Below are 24,709 nucleotides of genomic sequence, written 5' to 3'. Positions count from 1 at the left end.
TTTGTGCCCATCTATTTTCTTATCCAAAACGGAGCATGACTTTTATTTTGGTTTGGCGACATCATAAGGCTGAACCGTTACACACTTTACTATTGATTCAGAAGAAGAAAGGTTTGTCTGTTTAAGCATTTTAAATGTTCAAGTCAATGCAAATCGTTAGAAAGTTTAAGTATTTAGTTTTATTAACTTTATTGAATATTGACGAATGGGAAACTCAGTGAATTGCATGTTATATTATTGCACATAGCAGGTTTATTTAAAATGAATTAACAATATTTGCGTCTCGTTGAATCTCATTTTGTCCCCATTATCATAAACCATAAACACAAACTCGGTCAGTGGCAAATAGTGATGGGAGAAACGGAGCTTTTACGGAACAGTTGAACCAATCGCAAAATGTTTCACTTAAATCCTATGATCACCGACTGTGTGCACGTACACGTTTAATGACAACTTTCATAAAATTATTGCAAATGTTTATGAATGTGGAATCTACTTTAGAGTTTTTGGCATGTGCTTTATAACAGAAAAAACTGAAGATATTTTTTTATTGAGTGCTTGACAGGTTATTTATGAGCATCATCACTCTGACTGTGTGCTGACTAACTGAACTAAAGCTGATTGAGATGCACCCAGAGATTAGGTTGGATTTATTTTTCTTTCTGTTAACAATTCTCATCTTAAACAGGACTGAGTGTCAAAACACAGAACAACTCTAGCAGCTGAGATCCACGTCACTCTATTATAAAGATGACGTTTATTAAAGAGGAGAATGAAGACATCAAGATTAAAGAAGTTTTCAGCATGAAACAAGAAGATACTGAGGAACAGACAGGTTGGTTTCATTTGATCCTTATTAAAATGCCTCTACATAAGATAATGATATTTCTGAAGAATGTCACACTTTACGTTCGTCTGTAGGCAATTTGTCTTTTTATCCTCAAGCGCTTATTTCTTTAAACTAGAGATACAACTGTATGAAAATTGCACTATTAGTGACCAAAATGATCAGTTTTGTATTTGAAAATCAACAAACAACAAATAAAAAGCAATAGAAAGGCTTTATAAGGCCACTGTCATTTATATAGATTAGTGAACGTATGGTATTTATTTATGTATCAACGTGAACACGCACTCTCGTTTTATTTCAAATGCAACTATGGACAGGTGGATTGTATTGAAAAATGAAATCAGAAGACTTTAGTATTAATACTAAGGGTGGTATTAATATTAATAATATGGACTATGGCAAGCAAACTTTGGAACAAAATGAGAAATCAAGAGGACCAGCCAGTATAGATGTGGCGTTTTCTAAATGGTAAGAGCGTTGCAACAGATTTCGAAAATGACACCGATGCCGTTCTGTTGTATGCTTTATTCGTCAGGTGGTCAAATGTACATAAAACGAGGAATGCTCAATACAATTAAATATTAGAATATCATCAGTAGTATGTTCTAGTGTTGATGTATGTCCTTAATTGATATGCCAGAAAAAAAACTTAGTTAAGAGTCTTGTCATGAAATATGCTACAAAACTAAAATCCCAATAAATTTGTCATTTTGGTTCCCACAGTTTTCAGATTTGTAACTAACTTTACTGACTTGGTGGACCTTTCTTTAGTTACTCTGCCCTTTCTTTGGTGACTTGGACTTGCGGTTTAACTAAAGATGACATGAGATCAGTGTACACAGTAAACCAAATTATTTTTTTCAGGTTCGTATTTTCTCAATGTAAAGATATATCAGTGATGCTCTTTGGCCATAAAGAATAAAAAGAATAAAACAAAAATATTACGAACAACGTTAAAAAAAAATACTAAAATGGCAACAGAGGAAAAAATCATTGTAGAATAGGGCTGCACGGTATTGGAAAAATGTGTCTGAATGCTCTTTTACAGGAAAAAGAAATATAACACTCTGGACTATCTTCCACTCGTCAAAGCAGGAGCTAAATTATTATCAAATATATATACTAGGACTAAACCAAGATTAAACAGGTCTAAACTAGTACTAAAAGTAGGAATGAACCAGGGATGGGCAACAGTGGTTGAGTACTCGAATGTGACAACGACGATCGATCATGAAAACGATGATCGCCCTGACTTTAAAAAATATATATTTGTAAATTTCTTGGATTGGTTATTGCGGCATTTTGGACGGTAACTGAGGTCTGATTGGTTAGCATTAGACAGCACACCTTCCAGACCGCGAAATAAAGCACTGTGCATTGAGCGCAGTGATGCCTCAAGCACTGTGAATGATCATGAAATACAGCGCAAGATGTGCGGCAGCAATCTCTCACATACACAGTATTACAATGAGAACAGGATTGTCATATAATGTTGTATTCTCCGTGCTTTAGTTCCCCATGTATGAGCGCGCGCTGTTAAAGGAAATCCACAACGAGAGTCAGAGCGTGGTCAAGTTCATCTGCGCATCCGCGTCCTTTTCTACAGATGCAAGTTGTAAGATTACTTGCTTAATACTTGATTATATGTTGTCTATATCTAAATCAGTAATTCTTAAAGTGTGGTAAGTAATTCTTAAAGTGCGCCATCGACCCCTAGTGGTCCGCGAAAAGATGACCTAAACTAGGCAAAAGTTTATAAAATCGTCACTTATTTAAGTAGATTTTTAATGTACTTGCGAAAAATGCGTAAAAATGGATCTAAAATCCACAGATCTATTAGTTTTGTAATGTACTTGTTTTTGTTTCATGTGTAAAATCCCAGTAATTTCAGTGATATTGGACATTAAAGGCCCTTTCACACCGGACGCGTAACGAAAAAGCGAAACGAATAAGCGAATATTTTGCATGCAAATACTTCGTGTCAACCATTCACATCAGCCGCGACACGAATTTGCAACGTTCAGAGCTCCAACATTCCAAAACATTTGCTGAGAAAACACGGACAGTGAAGATGAGCTTTTCATTTTAATTAAAAGACGGTTTCGGGTGCAACCCAGTCTTGAAGGACAGAGAGTTTGAAGGGGAGTATGCTAATCATGTACAGGAGCAAAATCTTTATCATGGCCGGTTCTGCACTTAGTACTTTCTTAAGTCTGTGGGACAATTTGAGGATCTCATCCCGAGACAGCAGCGCATCTGACGAGACAAACCATGCTCTTCAGGATTCCAGTTCAGTCACAATGTAAACATTTCACTTTCCATAATCGCGGACATAAGGTAAAAAAAAAAAAAAACGATATATATCTTTTTATATATAAAAGGTTAACTTAGGTTGTTGCTGTCTGTAAAACACAGTAGTAAACACAGCTGCAGATGCACAGCTTTGACTAGACCTACAGCTGTAATCTCATGAGATATGCCATACCTGGCAATGGTTAATGTTGGGTGAATAGCTCATGACATCAACTTGACATTTCGCCACCTTTGTTTCCTTGTATGTGATTGGTTGAAGCTGTTTTTGACGCTGCTAGAGTAAAAAAAAATCGAATCTGAAACGAAAAAAAATAAATGCCGTTTTTTCGCTGCAGCTCATTCGCGTTCGGTGTGGAAGCGCTCATTACACAAACAGCTGACCAAAAAATAAAACCATCGTGCAAATTATTTGCACGTCAAAATCGCGTCCAGTGTGAAAGGGCCTTAAGGGGAACTTTCTTTTCAGCATTTTATTGTTACCATAGTTACATCCATAGACTTCCTATACCCAGCACCTCAGTTTTAAACTAATGGCTTTTTGAAAAAGTTTGAGAAACACTGATCTAAATAATCTCATATAGGACGACGTTTGGTTGAGTTTAATAACCAGCTAGCAAAGCGCTGCTGTTATTTCGGCTGATGTTCATTCTCTTCAGCTTCAGCTCAAATGCGAACAGCCCGACATTATCGACTCTGGGTTATTTAAGACAGTCATATTATTTTTAGGTAGGCTGTTTCTTTTTCAAAATCATTGATGATATTTATGATGTAGCAGTGTTACTCATTTTTTAACAGTAGATCTGTTTTAAAGTTGTTTCTCATAGATTTGAAAACGCGCAGTGATGCTGTAGCGTTGTTGTTAAGGGAAGAGCACATTGAAAATGAGTTTCGTTTTCAAGCCTGCAGTACGGCCACGTTCACATGCGCATTTGCGTCCTTTTGGGCAGATGTAAATTAATTCTCTAGCAAAGCTCTGCGGGGTGGTGTATTCACAGTTTCAGCTCAAATACAATGCCCGATCATTGACTGGGTTATTTGAGACGGTTATTTAGGCCCCATTTAGGGGAGACCGGGGGCAATTGTAACACATTTTTGTCATGTTGTCACTGTACTCAAAAAGCTTTTGAAATATTTGGACAGTTTTTAGGTCACTAATTTGTATCTGTGTTCTACTTGTTAAAAGTCACCAGATGTTTTTAAAAGCAAATTTAGAGTCACAATATTGATTGAAATATTACAAGTCAAATGTTACAACTGCCCCCACGTGCGGGGGCGATTGTAACAACATATGGGAGCAATTGTAACAACACATGTATTACCTTCATATAAATACTAAGGATCACAATAAACTGCAGATAATATAGAAATAGTTACAATTATTTAATATACATTACATACATATTTCCAGAATCATTAATTCTATTTTAGTTCAAACAATACGATAAATCAGATGAGGTATATATATATATATATATATATATATATATATATATATATATATATATATATATATATATATATATATATATATATATATATATATATATTAAGCAACAGAGACCGCATCACACAAAAAAGTTTCCCGCTAATCAACTTTTAAAAAGTCAGGGTAGCTGAAAGCAAAACGAAGTCACAAACCATTTGACTAAAACACCTCAACTGCAAACTGCTCAATTGATCTCATATAAAAACTGTAACCAACAGTTATAAAAAAAAAAACTATGGGAAAATTTAAAACTGGGAACACAATCACATGGGAGTTAATGGAGGACAAATGGAGGAAATCTTATTCTCCTATTGTTGTGGTTTTCATTGGTGGCAGTGCATGTCTCAGTCGCTTTCACAGTTGTGGCACAAATAGTATTTGCTCCCATCTGTGCATTTTTCATGGGCCCAGGCGTGGCATGATACACAGGATATCCAAACCTCCTTTGATCTGGAGAAGGTCTCCAGGCAGACAATGCAGAACACCTCATCATTACTTTCCTCATCATCTTCTCTTCTGTTATTTACTTTCTTCTTCTTTGGTTTGGGTTTGGATTCAGTGAAATTCATCTTCCTCTTGCACTTTGATCCAATGGCTCTGTCCCTCTCCAGCTGCAGAGCATTTCGGACAGGTGTATCTGTTAAGACTGCAGTTGTTCTTCTCCTTCTCTTGACACTCCCTTTGCGTGGAGAAGCTTTTGGATGAGGTTTGATTGTAGCAGGCGAGAAGACAACCTCTGAAGATTGCCCTGGGGCTGAAGTGGAAGGAGCACAAAAGCTTTGAGAGGAAGAGGAAAGTTCTATAGGCTGAAAAAGAGCTGCCTGAGGCAGAAGAGCCTGAGGTGGAACTGCCCGAGGCAGAAGAGCCAGAGATGGAGCTGCCTGAGGCAGAAGAGCCAGAGGGAGCTGCCTGAGGCAGAAGAGCCAGAGATGGAGCTGCCTGAGGCAGAAGAGCCTGAGATAGAGCTGCCTGAGGCAGAAGAGCCTGAGATGGAGCTGCCTGAGGCAGAAGAACAGATTCAGAGGTTGAGTGCTGTGGTGGACATGGACGGTCAGTGACACGGGAGGGGGCATATTCCTGGATGGAGAAAATATCCCTGTTTAAAGGCCAGATCCCTGAGCACCTGAAACCTGCCTGGGAATTTGTGGTAGTGGCAGCAAGTGGCAAGGCATCCTTCACTATTCCAGGGAGGTCATAGATGCTCATGGTGTGCCCAGGATGTGTCTTCATCCATTTGTCCTGGTAATGGTTGATATATTTGTTTAGTGGGCCATAAACACTGCGATCTAGAGGCTGAAGTTTATGGGAACAATGAGGGGGAAAAGATAATAGCACAATGCCATGTTTCTTACAAAAATCAATCCCCTCCACAGACAGATGGGAGGCATGGTTGTCCAGAATAAGCAAGACTTTTGCTTGATGGCTGGAACTTGTATTTACATTTATGCATTTAGCAGACGCTTTTATCCAAAGCGACTTACAACTCAGGAGAACAGGAAGCGAATCCGTCAAGGAGAGGCAACGAAACACAAAAAGTGCCCTAAATACCTAAATATAAGATTTGTATACCGCTCAGAGTAGCAAAAACCAGAAAAGGGAAGAAGAAAGGAGAAATAGAGGAGGAAAGAGTTGTTTTATTTATTTATTTTTTATGTAAGATTAAGTGCTCGTGGAAGAGATGAGTTTTTACCTGTCTTTTGAATGAAGCGAGTGATTCTGTCGTGCGTATGGAGGATGGAAAATCGTTCCACCAACCAGGAACAATGAAAGAAAAAGTTCTAGAGAGGGATTTCATGCCTCTCTGTGATGGTCCCATAAGCCTTCGCTCATTAGCTGAGCGAAGGCTTCTGGTGGGGGTGTAGACTCGTAGGAGTGAGTCAAAGTATGCTGGTGCTGAGCTTGTGGAAGATCCATAAGCAAAAGTCAGGGCTTTGAATTTGGTCCGGGCAGCGAGTGGTAGCCAATGCAGAGAGATGAATAGAGGTGTGACATGAGCCCTTTTGGGCTCATTGAATACAAGACGTGCCGCAGCGTTCTGGATCATTTGCAGCGGTTTGATTGCACAAGAGTCCAGCCAGAAGCGCATTGCAATATTCAAGTCTAGAAATGACCAGGGCTTGGACAAGAAGCTGTGTTGCATTTTCCGTAAGGAACGGTCTGATTTTCCTGATGTTGTGCAATGCAAACCTGCATGAGTGAGCCGTCTTTGAGATGTGGTCTTTGAAGGACAGCTGGTCATCAAAGATTACTCCAAGATTTCTGACCGACCCTGAAGGAGTAATCAAAGATGAACCTAGCTGGATGGTAAAATCGTGTTGTATGGTGGGATTAGCAGGGAAAACAAGCAGCTCAGTCTTTGCTAGATTGAGCTGTAGGTGATGTTTTTTCATCCATGCCGAGATGTCCGCCAGACAGCTTGAGATTCGTGCAGCTACTGTGGGATCATCTGGTTGAAATGAGAGGTAGAGCTGTGTGTCATCAGCATAGCAATGATATGAGAGATCATGTGCCTGAATGATGGGTCCCAATGATGTAGTGTAAATGGAGAAGAGGAGAGGTCCAAGCACTGAGCCCTGTGGAACCCCCATGGTCAGTTGATGTGTTTTGGATACCTCTCCTCTCCAGGCAACCTTAAAAGACCTACCTGTGAGATAGGACTCAAACCAGTGGAGAGGAGTCCCTGTGATGCCCAGAGATGAGATGGTGGACAGAAGAATCTGATGATTCACAGTGTCAAAGGCAGCAGATAGATCAAGGAGGATGAGGACTGATGATTTGGATGCAGCTTTAGCCAGCCGCAGGGCTTCAGTAACTGACAATAATGCCGTCTCAATTGAGTGGCCCTTTTTGAAGCCTGACTGGTTTACGTCTAGTTGATTAGACTGTGAGAGGAAAGATGAGACCTGGTTGAACACAACTCTTTCAAGTGTTTTCGCAATGAATGGTAGGAGAGAAACAGGTCTGTAGTTCTCTACAAGTGATGTGTCTAATTGTGGGTTTTTTAAGCAGTGGGGTGACCCGAGCCTGCTTGAATGTGGTAGGGAAGATGCCGGTGGAGAGAGATGTGTTGATGATGTGTGTGAGTGCTGGTAAGAGTGTAGGGGAGATGGCTTGTAGAAGATGTGAGGGGATGGGATCTAGAGGGCAGGTAGTGTGATGGCTGGAGAGGAGAAGCTTAGATACTTCATCCTCAGTGAGTGTAGAGAAGGAGGAGAGAAGATGTTTGGCTGTGGATGTGACTGATTCAAAATTGTGTGTGTGTGGAGGTGTGAACTGACTGCTGATGAGTGTTTTTTTCTGTGAAAAAATTGGCAAGATCGTCTGCAGATAGAGAGGTGGTGGAGGGGGACAGAGCAGAGTGTTGAAAGTTCTGAAAAGTGTGCGTGAGTCTGAGGTGCTGTTGGTTTTGTTGTGAAAATATGAAGATTTAGCTGTATGGACGTCCTGTGAGAAGGAAATGAGCAGAGATTGGTACTTACTCAGGTCAGATGGGTCGTTTGATTTGCTCCATTTTATCTCTGCTGCCCTAAGTTTGGTCCGGTGTTCACGAAGAACATCAAATAACCAAGGGTTAGAGGGAGTAGTGCGAGCTGGCCTAGAAGACAGAGGGCAGATAGTATCTAGACAAGAGGTTAAAGTGGAACATAAAGTGTCTGTTGCAGTGTTGACATCCATAGAGGAGAATTGTGTGGGTGATGGAAGAGAGGATGACACAACGGAGGAGAGGTGAGATGGAGAAAGAGAACGCAGGTTTCGTCTGAAACTAACTGGTAAAGGAAGTGGGAGTGTATGAGTAGTAAGATGTAGATTAAATGTGATGAAGTAATTATCAGAGAGGTGTAAGGGTTTGACCAAAGTGTTTTCTGTAGTGCAGTTGTGTATGTAGACGAGGTCAAGTTGGTTGCCAGATTTGTGTGTGTGTGAGGTAGTAAGGAGTTTGAGATTCGAATGAGGATAGAAGGGAGTGAAAATCTGTAGCATATGGTTTGTCCAGGTGGATGTTGAAATCACCAAGGATTTCAATTGTATGAACTTGAAAGTGGGACAGGAAGACAAGGAAATCTGCTTCTTGCATCCAGCCAGATCCATTTGCTGTCCCAATACATCCAAGTGGTCCATCTCTGACAAAATGAAGATGGAAGTTCTTCCTTGGGAAGATAAAGTGGGGAGGAATGGTGTTACCCAAGGCATTAATGGCTAACATCATGGTCACCAGAGAACCACGCTCTGCAGAGGTCACAGCTCCAACCTGTTTGGCACCCCGTCTTGCCAGTACCTTGCCGGGGTTCTGGACTGTAGTTACCCCCGTTTCATCTGCATTCCATATATCTTTTGCAGAGAAACCGTATCTTTCCATGACATCTTCCAGATTACTGAAGAACCTTCCCACATTGGCTTGGTTAAAGCTTGTGGCTCTCGCAAGGCTTGGAGCCTGGGGACTGCGAATGGAAAGTGTAGTGTGCCTTAGAAGAAAGCCTGCAAGCCAGTCTGGTCCTGCCATCTCATTTGCACGCCATGAAGCTGGGAACTTGAGATCATATGACACAGCCAGTTGGTAGGCAAGCCTGCGGGTCTGTGGAGGGGGTGGAGAGGGTGGAATAAACCTTTTTTTTAATTACTGAGGTAAAAACAATTTATTTTTATATCCTTACTAAGTTGGACAATATTTTGTTGGTATCGGGGGCAATTGTAACACAGTGTTACAATTGCCCCCGACTGGACTAACCAATGACAAGCTAAACTGCCAGCTAGAAACTGCGAAGCTAATGTTTGACAAAGATATCAAATGTTAGACAACAGAATGGTCTTTAAAAAAATACAAATATAAATTCATAGACATTATTGGTTAAGACAGAATGAGGAAAATACTGTAGATTAAAAAAAATACTTTCATACCTCAAAAAGGAGTCTTTGAAAAAAAAGGGCACCAACTATGACTCAGCAGCTTGTCCTTTAAATGGCAGAGAGGGAACTCCACAGAGCATGCGCAAAATGAGTTTCACGGTTCTGTCTCGTTTCTGATTGGGAAAATTAGAGATGTTACAATTGCCCCCGGTCTCCCCTACACAGCATGGTTCAAGTGACCCAATTCCGATTTTTTTCCTCTCATGTGGCACAGATCGGATATGACATGTGAACGTGTATGCAGGAACAAAACGGATGAATTCCGATATCCTCAGATCGGATTCAGGCCTCACTCATATGTGGTAATAAATCCGATATGATTTGGATGCGTGCATTAGCGTCTGCCATGTAGGCGGTCAAATCGGATATCCCCCAGTAAATGCGAGTCATACGTCATTGAAAAAAGGACGGAGGCGAATGACGTCATCTCAGGTGGACACAAACTGCGATCCAGTGTTGCCAAGTCCGCCGTTTTCATGCGGAATTGGGCTACTTTAACACAGTTTGGGCTTTGTTGTTAAAACCTGGCAACCCCGTCAAGGGCTCTCCTCTTTTTCTCCGTCTTAAGAGAGAAATGTTTTGCCGACCTTTAAAGATGTGTGGAACAGTGCAGACAGCAAAACATTGTACAATCATTTTGTCTGCGTCCATTGCATATCGCGCTGTTTTACTTCCTTTCACCGGTTAAGAACGTCTTGGGCTGTTTCGCCAGTGTACAGTGTAAATGCAAATATCGGATACGGGTCGCTTTTCAAAAGATGATGTAAGCGGGTCGTCAAAAAAATCAGATATAGTCACCAAATCAGAATTGTGCATCAAGACCTGCAGTGTAAATGCAGCCTTAGTTTCTTTTTCAAAGATATTTATGCATCATAATCTAATAGTTATTTTTTTATAGTCATATGTTCATATTTGCATAGACATCTTATGTTTTTGTCAGCATACATTTTTGTAACAGTCTTAAAATAGTTTAATATCTCCATGACAGAGACGCCCCGCCCCCCGCACAACCCCCGTCCACGGTTAATCTATTATTCGTTTTTGAGACCCATCGATGATCGAAATGAAAATTTGACAAAAATGCCCATCCCTAGAATGAACCAAATCTTAACCAGGACCTTTTCATTTCGGATACATCACAGTTTGATTTAAACCTTTGTTTGAACAATTTTGGATGATTTTGACTGAAAAACAAGTGAAAGTCTATCAAATGGAAGAGTATTGCGATACAATTCATTCTTTGAAATACGAATATTGGGATTGATAACAACGCAATAACAAATTTGTGATATATTGTGCAGCCCTACTGTAGAAGGCACTCACATTTCTACAGTGTTGTTACCAAGCAGGGCAACTTTCTGCTCTGTCTCATGCATCAAGTTTTGCAACTTTCATTTAAAATCAGACAGCACTTCTGGTGGCAGTGCCCTCATGAAATCTGCCACATGCAGGATATATCTGCCACAGGGGTCCGTCAATTGCAGCATGGCAACCCTTCTTTGCCGTCCAGCTTCCATTGCAGCTTCCCGCCCGGTTCTCCTTTTGTCCAGGGCTGCAAGTGCAGCTTCAAAATTAAGGGCATGCCAAGATGCCTTGCTTCCTCTTCTTGGGCCTTGGAGCTGGACCAGCAGCTGTTGGAGTTGGAAATTATGGAATGGTGGAAGTTTGGGTGTGTACTGGAGTTGATTCACGAGGAGTTGTTGGTGGTTGTGGTGTAGGTGTGGGTAGGGCTATTAAGTTTGATGTAGAAACAAGAACTGAGATCCCAAGGTCTGTCATGCTGATAGTGAGGAGCTGGGAACTGAGGCTGACATGGAATGGGGTCTGGGTCACAGGGGTTAATGATGGTCCTTCCTCTGGGCCTTTTGCTCAGTATTTAGTAGAAGCCCCCTTTTGAGTCTTTTTGGGAAAGATGCAACAAGTTTTTCACACCTGGATTTGGGGATCCTCTGCCATTCCTCCTTCCAGATCCTCTCCAGTTCTGTCAGGTTGGATGGTAAATTTTGGTGGACAGCCATTTTCAGGTCTCTCCAGAGATGCTCAATTGGCTCTGGCTGGGCCATTCAAGAACAGTCACGGAGTTAGCCTGACAAGCCAGATCCACATTAAGATGTTTGGTCTGGAAACTCACCATAGACAGGGCTCAATCCAAGGGGCGGGATAAACGGTTGTCTTTCAAACTCCCTCTGCACGCGATAGGATAGCGCTACCACCAACCAGAGCAACGAAGGTGAAACAGAGCTTGTTCATAGATTAAACATTCGCCGTATCCGGTCAGCAAAACTCCGAACACATATTCCCTTTTTAAGAATGACTTCAGTGCCGTTCTTTGTTCTTTTCTCAGAGAAAAGCTTAACTCCAAGTCTTCCAGAATCGCAGTCAAAGCTGATTCGAAAGACTGCCGCCGTACGCCAGTTTCTGTGTATACTAGAAGCACGCAAACCCAACTCGGCCGTCGTCATTATGGCCCCGCCCACCGAGTCTATACACGATGTGATTGGTCCGGCAAGAGTTAGGGGAATACAGCTCAGAAAGGTATTGAGAGTTGCTAGACGACACTTGCGGGCAGATTAAATTTGCTGCCGCTAGGGTGTGTCTAGATTTCTAGGCTATCACAGAGTTGTTGTGAAGCCACTTCTTCGTTATTTTAGCTGTGTGCTTAGGGTTATTGTCTTGTTGAAAGGTGAAACTTTGGCCCAACCTGAGGTCTTGAGCACTCTGGAGAAGGTTTCCATCCAGGATATCCCTGTACTTGGCCGCATTCATCTTTCCCTTGATTGCAACCAGTCGTCCTGTCCCTGCAGCTGAAAAACACCCCCATAGCATGATGCTGCCACCACAATGCTTCACTGTTGGAACTGTATTGGACAGGTGATGAACAGTGCCTGGTTTTCTCCACACATACCGCTTAGTATTAAGGCCAAAAAGTAATATCTTTGTCTCATCAGACCAGAGAATCTTACTTCTCACCATCTTGGAGTCCTTCAGGTGTTTTTTTTGTTTTTTTTAGCAAACTCCATGCATGCTTTCATGTATTTTGCACTGAAGACAGGCTTCCATCGGGCCACTCTGCCATAAAGCCCCGCCTGGTGGAGGGCTGCAGTGATGGTTGACTTGTTTTTCATGAATGTACGAGTCATAAAGTCATGAGTCTTGAATGATAGATTCAGCCTGACTCCTGTTTATTTTGAATGTCTACTAGTGAAGCTTAGTTTTATTCATAGTTGTTGCACTGATGCACAATTATTGAATAAATAAATCACTAAATTTTTGTTTGTTTGTTAATAAAGTTAGGAAAGAAATGCTTAAGTCAAAAATGATGCCTTCCACACAAGAATGATCCCAGTCTCTTCCACACAGTGAGGCATACAGTTTATTAGATCGCAGCATCCCTATTTAGGCATGAAGGTGGTTACTCATTGGGTCAAACTGTGGCTTTGGTAAGGAGTTTGAATACTTTATTCAGAACACATTCCGAAAATACTGAGAACAACAAATAAGAGGTTTGTGGATTATAGAAAACACGTATTCATGTTGTTGGTTTCAATGCTTTAAATGTTTTAACTTTTGTTCCTTTTGTGCCATTAAATTTAGGGTTTTTTTGTGTGTCTCTTTTCACCTTAGACCTGATACCACTGAAAGAGAAGAGTGAAGTACTGAATGAAATAGATGAGAAAGATCAGAATAAAAAACATCATGATTTCACGACTGCCGGAAATTCCATGCAGACCAAAAATACTACTTCACAAAAAAGTGCTCATAAGACTGACCCTATAAGTCTTTTCACATGCTTTAGGTGTGAAAAGAGTTTTTTTCAACAGGAAGACCTTAACGTCCACGTAAGAATTCACAAAGGAGAGAAGCCATATACCTGCCGATACTGTGGAAAAGACTTCCCTAAAAATGCACCCCTTAAAAGCCATGTGAGAGTTCACACTGGAGAGAAGCCTTTTGCCTGCCAAGAGTGTGGAAGAAGTTTTGCTCAAAATTCAAGCCTTACCAAGCACATGAGAATTCATACTGGAGAGAAGCCATACACCTGCAAACTGTGTGGAAAGAGCTTTACGTGGAGCATAAGCCTTGAAAATCACATGAACTTTCACAGTGGAGTAAAGCCGTTCACATGTGATCAGTGTGGAAAGAGTTTCAGGCGTAAAAAAACCCTTAGTTCCCACATGAGAGTTCACTCAAGAGAAGATTGTTTCATATGTCATGAGTGTGGAAGGAGTTTCCCAGACATGACACGTCTTAACAAGCATGTAGGTATTCACTCTAAAGAGAAGCTTTTCCAATGCCAACACTGTGAAAAGAAATTTAGATTTAAAGCAGGCCTTAAGGTTCACATGAGAATTCACACTGGAGAGAAGCCTTACACATGTCATCACTGTGGAAAGCATTTCAGATTTAATGAAAGTCTTAAGACTCACATCAGACTTCACACTGGAGAGAAGCCTTACACATGTTCCCAATGCGGAAAGAGTTTCAAATATAAAGCAACCTTTAAATCCCACATGAGAAGTCACACCGGAGAGAACCCTTACACCTGCAAACTGTGTGGGAAGGGTTTCAGTCAAAAAGGAAATCTTAAGACTCACATGAGAGTTCACACTGGAGAAAAGCCTTTCAAATGCGTTCAGTGTGGAAAATCTTTCACACGTAAAGAATCTCTAAATTATCACCTGAGGATTCATTCACAAGAGGACTGTTTTAAATGTCAGCAGTGTGGAAAGAGTTTCCCAGACAAAAAAAACCTTAAGAGGCATGTAATAATTCACACAGCAGAGCAGCCTTTCACATGCCAGCACTGTGGAAAGAGTTGCAGATTTAAAGGAAACCTTAAGAGTCACATGAAAATCCACACTGGAGAGAAGCCTTTCATCTGCCCTCAGTGTGGAAAGAGTTTCACATTTAAAGGAAACCTTGAAGTTCACATGAGAGTTCACACTGGAGAGAAGCCTTTTTCATGTCTTCAGTGTGAAAAGAGTTTCACATATCAAAAAGATTTGAAACGGCATTCACAAATTCATTGTGGAAAGAAACTGCAGTGTTTTGAATTTGGAAAGGGGTTTAGAAAAAGGAGCGATTTCAATAATCATCTGCGCATTCGTTCTGATGGAAGGTCATTTAATTGTGATCAGTGCAAAAAAAAGTTTCTTTTGCCATCACACTTACAGATGCACCTGAAAAGTCATGCAGTTGTGAGACCATATTCATGTTCCTTGTGTGGAAAAAGCTTTAAATGGCTTGGCAATTTAAAATGTCACCAGAAAATGCGCGTCTGTGTGAGACTGAGGCTACGTTCACGCCACAGATGAATGTGTGCCAAATATGATTTTCTGCTCAAATTATTATTTTTTGGTATATCATGTTTTTATATTATTTATTTATTATTTTTTGTCATTTACATTGGAATACCCGACCATCTCCTATGCTATAGCTTCCTATATTGAGTGATTGTGGAAGACTCTAAATTCAATTGTTTGGAGGCATCTCCCATGTTTAATACCTTGGAATCAAAATGTTAGATACATTTCTGTCTTGCTGGGAAATGCCACAATGTAAATGAAAAATAAAATAAAAGGAGAAACAGTGGAATTATGAATATTTTACTGGATTCATTTTTATTTTATTTTTGAAAGAATCCATGGTTAAGTATATTCTTTATATGTTTCCTAGGTTGGCTGGATTTCATTGTTGACTATTTGACTTGATCATGAGGCCTGATGCGGAGTATGTTGAAGCCTTTAGAGTTAAAAAAATCGAACCTGGTTTAGATCCGGTTCGGCGGTCTCAGAATGCTTGGTATAATTATTTGTCTACATAGGTTTAATGCAGAGCTTTCAATTAACTCTGAAGCACATGCACCTGAAAGTGTGTCTTGCAGCAAACAGCCAATCACATGGACCATGGAGATTGTTGGTTTGATTTACTTCTCACGAGAGCAATTCACTTCTCTGCTGAAGATTAAAAGGTTGTTTAAAAATGACATTTTTAAAAAATATCATTAAATTAAGCACATTTACAAGGTGGGAATAAACACTTCTGCTGCACCTAAAGTTTGAGAAGCCAGCTGAAAGAAAAAATTCAATGCAAGTTAATCAAACAATGCATATGTTTGCAAAAAGCTCAAAATAATACACATATGCTTAATCTGTTTAAAAGCTTTATATATATATATATATTTTTTTTTAAAATTCAAAGTTTAATATTGTAAATTAATATAATTATATGAACTATACATAATTACAAATCATAATATAAATGTAATAAATAATTAGCTGAAAAATATTTTTTTTCAAACTTACCTGTAAGAACTCCGTTCATCTTCGGAACACAGTTTAAGATATTTTATACTGTATTTAGTCCGACAATGTATGTAATCTAATGTAGGCACACTATACTGTCCATGTCCAGAAAGGGAATAAAAACATCATCAAAGTAGTCCATATGTGACATCAGTTAGTTAATTAGAATCTCTTAAAGCATCTCAAATACATTTTGGTCCAAAAATAGCAAAAACGATGACTTTATTCAGCATTGTCTTCTCTTCCGCATTTGTTTTCAAACCTCAAATTAAGATTCAAACTGTCATGAATCAGCTTATTGATTCATGATTCGGATTGCCAATGTCGCGTGATTTCAGCTGTTTGACACGCAATCCAAATCATGAATCAATAAGCTGATTCATGACCGTTTTAATCTTTATTTGAGGTTTCAAAACAAACACGGAAGAGAAGACAAAGCTGAATAAAGTCGTAGGTTTTGCTATTTTTGGACCAAAATGTATTTTCGATGCTTCAAGAGATTCTAATTAACTAACTGATGTCACATATGGACTACTTTGATGATGTTTTTATTCCCTTTCTGGACATGGACAGTATAGTGGGCCTACACTTAGATAAGCTGTTGGACTAAATATAAAACATCTTAAACTGTGTTCCGAAGATGAAAACAGTTTCAGATATTTTATATTTAAAATAACTGTTTTGGTTTTGTTGTTTGGTCCAGACCAAACTAAACAAACTACAAATGAACGCACCCTGAATCTGAAGTGGCGATCTTTGGCCTGTCAAAGTTTGCCCGAAAGATCACATCTTGCATCTGAATCTTGGGGTGATATTTGATTCAGAGCTAAAATTTGCTAAACAAATTAATGCGGTGGTCAAAGGTAGTTTCTTTCAATTGAGAAGCATTGCCAAATTGAAGAGCTTCTTGACATTTAAAAACATGGAGACTGTGATTCATGCTTTTATCTTGTTCAGACTAGATTATTGCAATTCTTTATATCTGGATATGTCAAAAAACTTGCTTGGCTGGTTGCAGCTGGTGCAAAATGTTGTGGCCAGACTTTTGACTGCTATGAGTAAAAATATTCACATAAATCTGTTGATTTTAGAGTGCAATATAAAATCTTATTAATGTTTTTTAAGGGATTACATGGTCTTGCTCCAGAGTACATTTCTAATTTGATAAAACATCACTGTACGGCTAGACCATTAAGATCATCACAAGTCTACTTTTGAGTGGCCCTAAAGCTCGGTTGAAGACTAAAGGAGATTGTGCTTTCTCTGTGGCAGCACCAAGTCTCTGGAAGAGCCTTCCTCTGCATGTTAGATCCTGTGACTTGTTATGATGTTTTAAATCTGTGCTAAAAACACATCTCTTCTCTCTTACTTACAACAAAATGGTTGGGAATTTGATAGGGGTTTAGTTTTGGGTGTTTGTCATTGCCCTATTAGTATTGTTGAGAGTGTAAAGCACTTTGGTCAATGTATGTTGTTTTTAAACATGCTAAATAAATAAATGTTGATTTGATTTTGTTTTGATTAAAATAACCTGCATTAATTTCCATTTCAGCCATTTGCGGACTATAGGCTTTGCTGTGCTAATTTTAAGAGCATGTACAGTGTCTGTAATGCATATATATCAACCAAGCAAGACCATCGCTACAGGCACTTAAGTATCTTCCTTTAGCCTTTCTGATCCAACTTCTTACTTTCATTAAATTTCTGTTGTCTCTCAACAACACTCTACCATCACACGCAGAAGGCAGCGCAATACTGCTAATCTGCATTCTATTTGCTCCTCTTCTAATGCACCTCTCTGATTCTGTGATGTAATTGTCAGTCAGCTGACTTGATTCCAGCCATTAAAGAGCATATTGCAGGTTAAAAAAAAATTGAGATAAACATATAACCTTGTATGAAAATGCCATATGAAAAGGTAATGCAGGATTTAAAATGTTTTTAAAAGACATAAGAGCACAAATTTAGCAGATAAAGTGGCCGTTTTGTTGGCTGTTTGTAAAACCGCTGTTTTTTTTCAACATCGCGTCATATTACGTCACGAGAGGGAGTCGTCTGCCAAGCTCTGCGTTGGCTCAGTGCAGAATAGGTTGGTATTCTGTAGTAATCAGTGTATTTTCGGTAGTTTTTCTATTTAAATTTATCATTGTCATGGAAAATTATTGTGTCCAGCCTGTCAGGACATTGAGTCCACAGGTTTCCTAAAAAAAAAAAGTTAGAAAAGCTGCATTGTGGCGTTTTGTGCAGGTGAAGAGACGGTGTGTGTGTGTGTTCACTTTACACCGCGGATTATCAGCGATATGATGAAGTTTAACATTGCAATACTCATGTAGTTAAAGGATAATATTAAATGATTAAATACTCACAGGCAATGCTTCTTGGTTATTGTTTTTACATGAATCAATTTCAACATTGATTAATACAAAGTATGTAGGCTACATAAACACAAATTCAAGCGTATATCGTTCACTCAAATACATACTCAAAACGTCATACATCCTCACACTATCGACGGTGAATCGGCTCAAAATAAACCCATAACACAGAATGAGTGAATAAAGGATCACAACAACACGTTATACTGTCTGTGGCTCGGCCGCGGCGGAGTGTGACGGCTGGTCGCGGATCCGTCAGACCAGCTCGGAGAAACCGCGTAAACTGAGCACTGTAACTGAGGCGATCCGGGCGAACACACACACGAGCGTTCGCGTTAAACAGAGACTGGAGACTCAAACCAGAGACTCAATGTTGCTGCTAGCTTTAGATAGAAAACATTACTTGTGTGCAAATGATTTGTTGAAAAGCATAGAACAGCAGCCTTTTCAACAGAAACAACCAGAGAGGGAGTGAGGGATGCGCACATGCGTATTTATGTGTGTGTGTAATGGTGTGTGTGTGTGTGTAAAAAGGCACTGTAATGGTTGCAGCAACTGAGCTATAGCATAATAATACTCATAGATCTAGCCTGTGACATTGTTGTGCATGATTTGGCAATAGGGGACAGCCATGCTGGTGAAAATCAAGCAGACTCCCTATTTTTTTGATTTTGTATTTTTTTTAAATATTGTGAGAGAGGGAGGTGCGAGAAACGTGCTCGGCTCGTCGTGTTTTTCTTCACATGCTGTGAGCCACGACCATATGAGCATCCACAATGTCCACGCGAGGGAAAAACATCGTCTGCGAGCTCATATGTCAGCAAAAACAGCACCGGGTAATGTTACGCCCCGCGCCCGGCTTTAACGTCTAATGTGGGTGGCGAGTGTGACTTAAGCCAGATTGTCTGAATTTATTATTAGTTTCTGTTATTGGTATCAATACTCCTAGATGACCAATAGCAGCTTTGCGATTGCCTGATACATAATTATCTGCGAAGTATTGTAATCTGAGCACAGTGTTAGCGTATAATGTTATAAGCCGACTCCCTCACCTGCTCTGTTTTCCACTGTTTCTCCTCACACAACAACTCAAATCCTCTCTTCTGATCGTTGTTCTGTCTAATCCTGGCCTGTCCCTTATTGTGTGTCATAACTGCATGGCTGTGGTCTGCCATATGAGTATTAATAAACATTTATAATTTCCTCAGCGTCCGAACTGCCATTGCGATCCATTGTTTTCCTATGGTTGAAAGTCACGGCACTCCCTCTCGTTATGTCACTTCCGGTTTGCGCATTTTTAGATGCGGAAGTAAAATTTTCTCATAAAAACGACTCAAAAAGCCTTATTAGCGTAATTACAAGTATATTTTAAAGACATTCTAGGTCCTACATTATTTTTCTATACACTGACTCACTGGAGTCTCTAACCTGCAATATGCTCTTTAAAGGGAGGGTGAAACACTCAGTTTCAGTCAATCTCATGTCAATCTTGAGTACCTATAGAGTAGTATTGCATCCTTCATATCTCCGAAAAGTTAAGTTTATTATATTTATAAAAGAAAGATAGGCTGTACCGAGTCTTTCGGGGGGAAAAAACGAGCGGTTGGAAGCGTATCGTGTGGGCGGAGTTAAAGAATGACGAGTGCGCAGTTACAGCACGAGAGCTTCTGAAAGCTGACATCCTTATGCGTGGAGAAGAAAACGTTACTCTAATAAACCATGCCTATCAATCAGATTCAACTAATACGATCCAGAATCGGATCTGGAGGCTGAAATTGAACAGGAGAAACAGCAAAAGCAGCAGGACGTCCGTCACGGTGGTATGTACTGTATTTAGTGGCTTGTCAACATTTGCGTTTGTTTACTCGTGGTTTATGATGACATGATTTGGTTTATGGACTATTGTATGCGACTAAACCTTAGCAGTAGCAAGCAAAATGGTTTTACAAGTCAGATAGTGTATAAAAAAACAATGGAGTAACGTAAGCGCATTTGAAAGAAGCACGCTTTGTGAGCGTCCCCTAGCCTAGGTTTATGTTTGGGTGGTTTTACAATAAACAAACTGACCTATTTGGTCAGCTAAACAAGTGTATTTAAACACACACCATACATCGCATGCTCCACTGATAAATTAACTATACACAATCATGTTGTTTACTGATGTTTACTTACGCGACGATAGCCAACAACATAGACATTTAAAGCAGTTTTACTCACTGCCTGCTTCCAAAGCACGACAGTGAAACCTTTATCGCTGGGACCGCTCCGTTAAAAACACACTTCTTGTTGATTTCATGAAGTCCTCTGACAGCAGTGACCGTGGAGATCCACTATTGCGACACGACTGAAACATGATGTTGTGATGCTTCCCGTCATTTCTGCATTCAAATCGGTTCAAATACAGCGCTACCTTCCCGGAATGTTGTGCGGGCGCATTACGTTTGACGTCACCCATAGGAATAAAGTGGAGCGCGGCACCACAGAAGTGTTGCGCGGACGAGTGGATCTGCAGCTTGAGAGCAGTGTTTATGGTGCGTGTATTTGCTCTAGGCACGCGAGTACGCACCCTTCCGGGAGAAGAGCCCGTACTGCCCATACAAGGACCTTCCGCTCTGTCGACGTCAAGCGGACCCATACTCGAAAAAAACTCTCCGAAACTTGTGAGAAAGTGGAAGGAGTATTTTTGACATAGAAATACTCCATCAAACGTCCAACTTTGTCCATGTTTAGGATAGGAATCCAAGTCTTTAACATGAAACAGTATTTCACCCCCCCTTTAAAAATCAATCTACTCTCAGTATCTTGTACTTGGCTAAGACCTGGATTTGTCCATAGGACTCAGCAACCCCTGCTGCTCTTTCTAACAACTTCTCTTTTTCTTAGACTCCTTGTCAGTCTGGGATGGATAGGGGCACAGGTCCTCTCATTTTTAACAATTGGAAATACTCAAATCACTATTCTCTATGCAATAATTAGTTTGAATTTCATTCAAATAGTTACAACTGTTAGATTAAAGTAGATTAAAAGCTGGTTGTGCTGCTGTCCTCATTCCCTAATGATAGTATTCCACTTGTAGTCTTCGAAGATTTCAACAATCATCTAGAGAAGCCTTCCTCTCTTTCCTATCCTCATTCAATCTCAAACAGCTCATCACCACGAATACTCACAAATCAGGCAACCAACTTGCCCGAATTTAAACACAACTGCATCACATACAACATTTTGGTGAAACCTCTGCACATTTCTTACTATGTACAACGCACCACCAACTCCTCTACCAGTTACTTTCAGACAAAACCTGTGCTCACTTTCTCCTTCCCATCTTTCCTCTGTTGTGTCATCCTCTTCTCTTCCCTAACCCACGATGGACATATTATGTTCCACTTTATCTTCTTATGTAGACAAAATCTGTCCTCTCTCCTCCAGGCCAGCATGTGCTACTCCCTCTAATCCCTGGTTATCTGATGATCTTTGTGAATAACAAAGTCAAACTCAGGGCAGCAGAGAGAAAATGGTGCAAATCAAATGACCAATCTAACCTGAGTATTGGTCTCTGCCTTCATCTTTTTTCTGTTTAAGTTCATGCTGATGAATCTTATTTCCACAAGATCAACAGCATTTCAAATATACAGTCTTGTTCAAAATAATAGCAGTACAATGTGACTAACCAGAATAATCAAGGTTTTTAGTATATTTTTTATTGCTACGTGGCAAACAAGTTACCAGTAGGTTCAGTAGATTGTCAGAAAACAAACAAGACCCAGCATTCATGATATGCACGCTCTTAAGGCTGTGCAATTGGGCAATTATTTGAAAGGGGTGTGTTCAAAAAAATAGCAGTGTCTACCTTTGACTGTACAAACTCAAAACTATTTTGTACAAACATTTTTTTTTCCTGGGATTTAGCAATCCTGTGAATCACTAAACTAATATTTAGTTGTATGACCACAGTTTTTTAAAACTGCTTGACATCTGTGTGGCATGGAGTCAACCAACTTGTGGCACCTCTCAGCTGTTATTCCACTCCATGATTCTTTAACAACATTCCACAATTCATTCACATTTCTTGGTTTTGCTTCAGAAACAGCATTTTTGATATCACCCCACAAGTTCTCAATTGGATTAAGGTCTGGAGATTGGGCTGGCCACTCCATAACATTAATTTTGTTGGTTTGGAACCAAGACTTTGCCCGTTTACTAGTCTGTTTTGGGTCATTGTCTTGTTGAAACAACCGTTTCAAGGGCATGTCCTCTTCAGCATAGGGCAACATGACCTCTTCAAGTATTTTAACATATGCAAACTGATTCATGATCCCTGGTATGCGATAAATAGGCCCAACACCATAGTAGGAGAAACATGCCCATATCATGATGCTTGCACCTCCATGCTTCACTGTCTTCACTGTGTACTGTGGCTTGAATTCAGAGTTTGGGGGTCGTCTCACAAACTGCCTGTGGCCCTTGGACCCAAAAAGAACAATTTTACTCTCATCAGTCCACAAAATGTTCCTCCATTTCTCTTTAGGCCAGTTGATGTGTTCTTTGGCAAATTGTAACCTCTTCTGCACATGCCTTTTTTTTAACAGAGGGACTTTGCGGGGGATTCTTGAAAATAGATTAGCTTCACACAGACGTCTTCTAACTGTCACAGTACTTACAGGTAACTCCAGACTGTCTTTGATCATCCTGGAGGTGATCATTGGCTGAGCCTTTGCCATTCTGGTTATTCTTCTATCCATTTTGATGGTTGTCTTCCATTTTCTTCCACGTCTCTCTGGTTTTGCTTTCCATTTTAAGGCATTGGAGATCATTTTAGCTGAACATCCTATCATTTTTTGCACCTCTTTAAAGGTTTTCCCCTCTCTAATCAACTTTTTAATCAAAGTACGCTGTTCTTCTGAACAATGTCTTGAACGACCCATTTTCCTCAGCTTTCAAATGCATGTTCAACAAGTGTTGGCTTCATCCTTAAATAGGGGCCACCTGATTCACACCTGTTTCTTCACAAAATTGATGACCTCAGTGATTGAATGCCACACTGCTATTTTTTTGAACACACCCCTTTCAACTAATTCAACTAATTGCCCAATTGCACAGCCTTAAGAGCGTGCATATCATGAATGCTGGGTCTCATTTGTTTTCTGAGAATCTACTGAACCTACTGGTAACTTGTTTGCCACGTAGCAATAAAAAATATACTAAAAACCTTGATTATTCTGGTTAGTCACATTGTACTGCTATTATTTTGAACAAGACTGTATGCACACTTTTCAAAACATTCAACTCTCTCCTCTGTCTCCCTCCACCACCACCTGTTTAAATGCTGATGGTTTTGCTAATTTCTTCACTGACAAAACAACTAGCATCAGCAGTCAGTTCTCAAATACAAGTCATACTCATGTCAGAGTGAGCTTGGAAACTTAATAATTCGCTCTCAACTCTCTAACTTTGAGTATTCTTGGGTATGCTTGTTCTGTGGTCTTATTTGTGGTAAAAAAAGAAATATACCAGTTAAAAAAATTCAGACTTTAGATAGGCCAGACATTCCATCAAACAAACAAGTGCAAACAAGTCAATGACTTGGACAATGAGGACCCAGTTAAAACTCCACCAGATGCAAGAGTTATGAGTCTAGGCAACGTGGGACTCATAACTCTTGCATCTGGCGGAGTTTTAACTGGGTCCTCATTGGATCTTGTGACTTGCGGACCAACCTAGACAGCCCTTTTGACATTTGGGCAAGGCCCTAGCAACTTGCAGGGCCTGTCTTGTATGTATGGCATGTATATACAGTATATTATATAATTACATGTTTGGCCTGGTGAGGAGGTGAGGCCCTCGTGGTTAGCCTTGCATCTGGCCGGCTGACCAGACTCACAACTCTTGCATCTGGCAGAGTTTTAACTGGGTTCTCATTGAATCCTGTGACTTGCGTACCAACCTTGCCAACCCTTCTGCCATTTGGGCGTTGCCCCAGCAACTTGTGTGGCATGTTTATAGAGTATATTTGTACATAGTTTGTTGATTACACATGGTGATGGGCTTAAGCGATATCACCTCATTGGGTGTCTTAAAGATCTATCCCAAAAATATATACCGTACAGTTGCAAGATCCAAGTTACCTCAAATACCCACATTGCTTTTTCCTCCAGAAATTGATAACATTCAGCCTAACAATCATTGTTTGGCCAAAAAGCAATTTTGAATCTTCAAAAGTGTCAGCAGAGGATTCGGCTTCAGTACACCCTGAAAACAATGAGCGCAAAATGCTCACTGCCAATAGAAACATTTTTAAAAAGGCACCTCTTACTGCAAATAAATAAATAAACCTGTGCCTTAGTCTATAACAGGGGTCTCCAAACTCGGTCCTGGAGGGCCACTGCCCTGCAGAGTTTAGCCCCAAACCCAAATAAACACACCTGAATCAGCTAATCGGTGTCTTACAAGGCCCAAGTACGACACTGATTAGCTGGTT

The 24,709-nt window shown here is 40.1% G+C and overlaps 1 protein-coding gene across 1 annotated transcript; it reads left to right on the top strand.

Annotated features, from left to right (window-relative positions):
• The first annotated feature begins 55 nt into the window (after positions 1 to 55).
• LOC137049481 (zinc finger protein 234-like) lies at positions 56 to 15,642 on the top strand. The gene is made up of 3 exons (XM_067428003.1): positions 56 to 111; positions 689 to 835; positions 13,179 to 15,642. The coding sequence occupies exons 2-3, from the start codon at positions 751 to 753 to the stop codon at positions 14,867 to 14,869; spliced, it is 1,776 nt and encodes a 591-aa protein (XP_067284104.1). The 5' UTR covers positions 56 to 111; positions 689 to 750; the 3' UTR covers positions 14,870 to 15,642.
• The last annotated feature ends 9,067 nt before the right edge of the window (positions 15,643 to 24,709 follow it).

Source organism: Pseudorasbora parva, chromosome 20 (genome assembly GCF_024679245.1).
Source record: "Pseudorasbora parva isolate DD20220531a chromosome 20, ASM2467924v1, whole genome shotgun sequence".
Taxonomy (NCBI): domain Eukaryota; kingdom Metazoa; phylum Chordata; class Actinopteri; order Cypriniformes; family Gobionidae; genus Pseudorasbora; species Pseudorasbora parva.
This window is presented reverse-complemented; position numbering and strand designations above follow the sequence as displayed.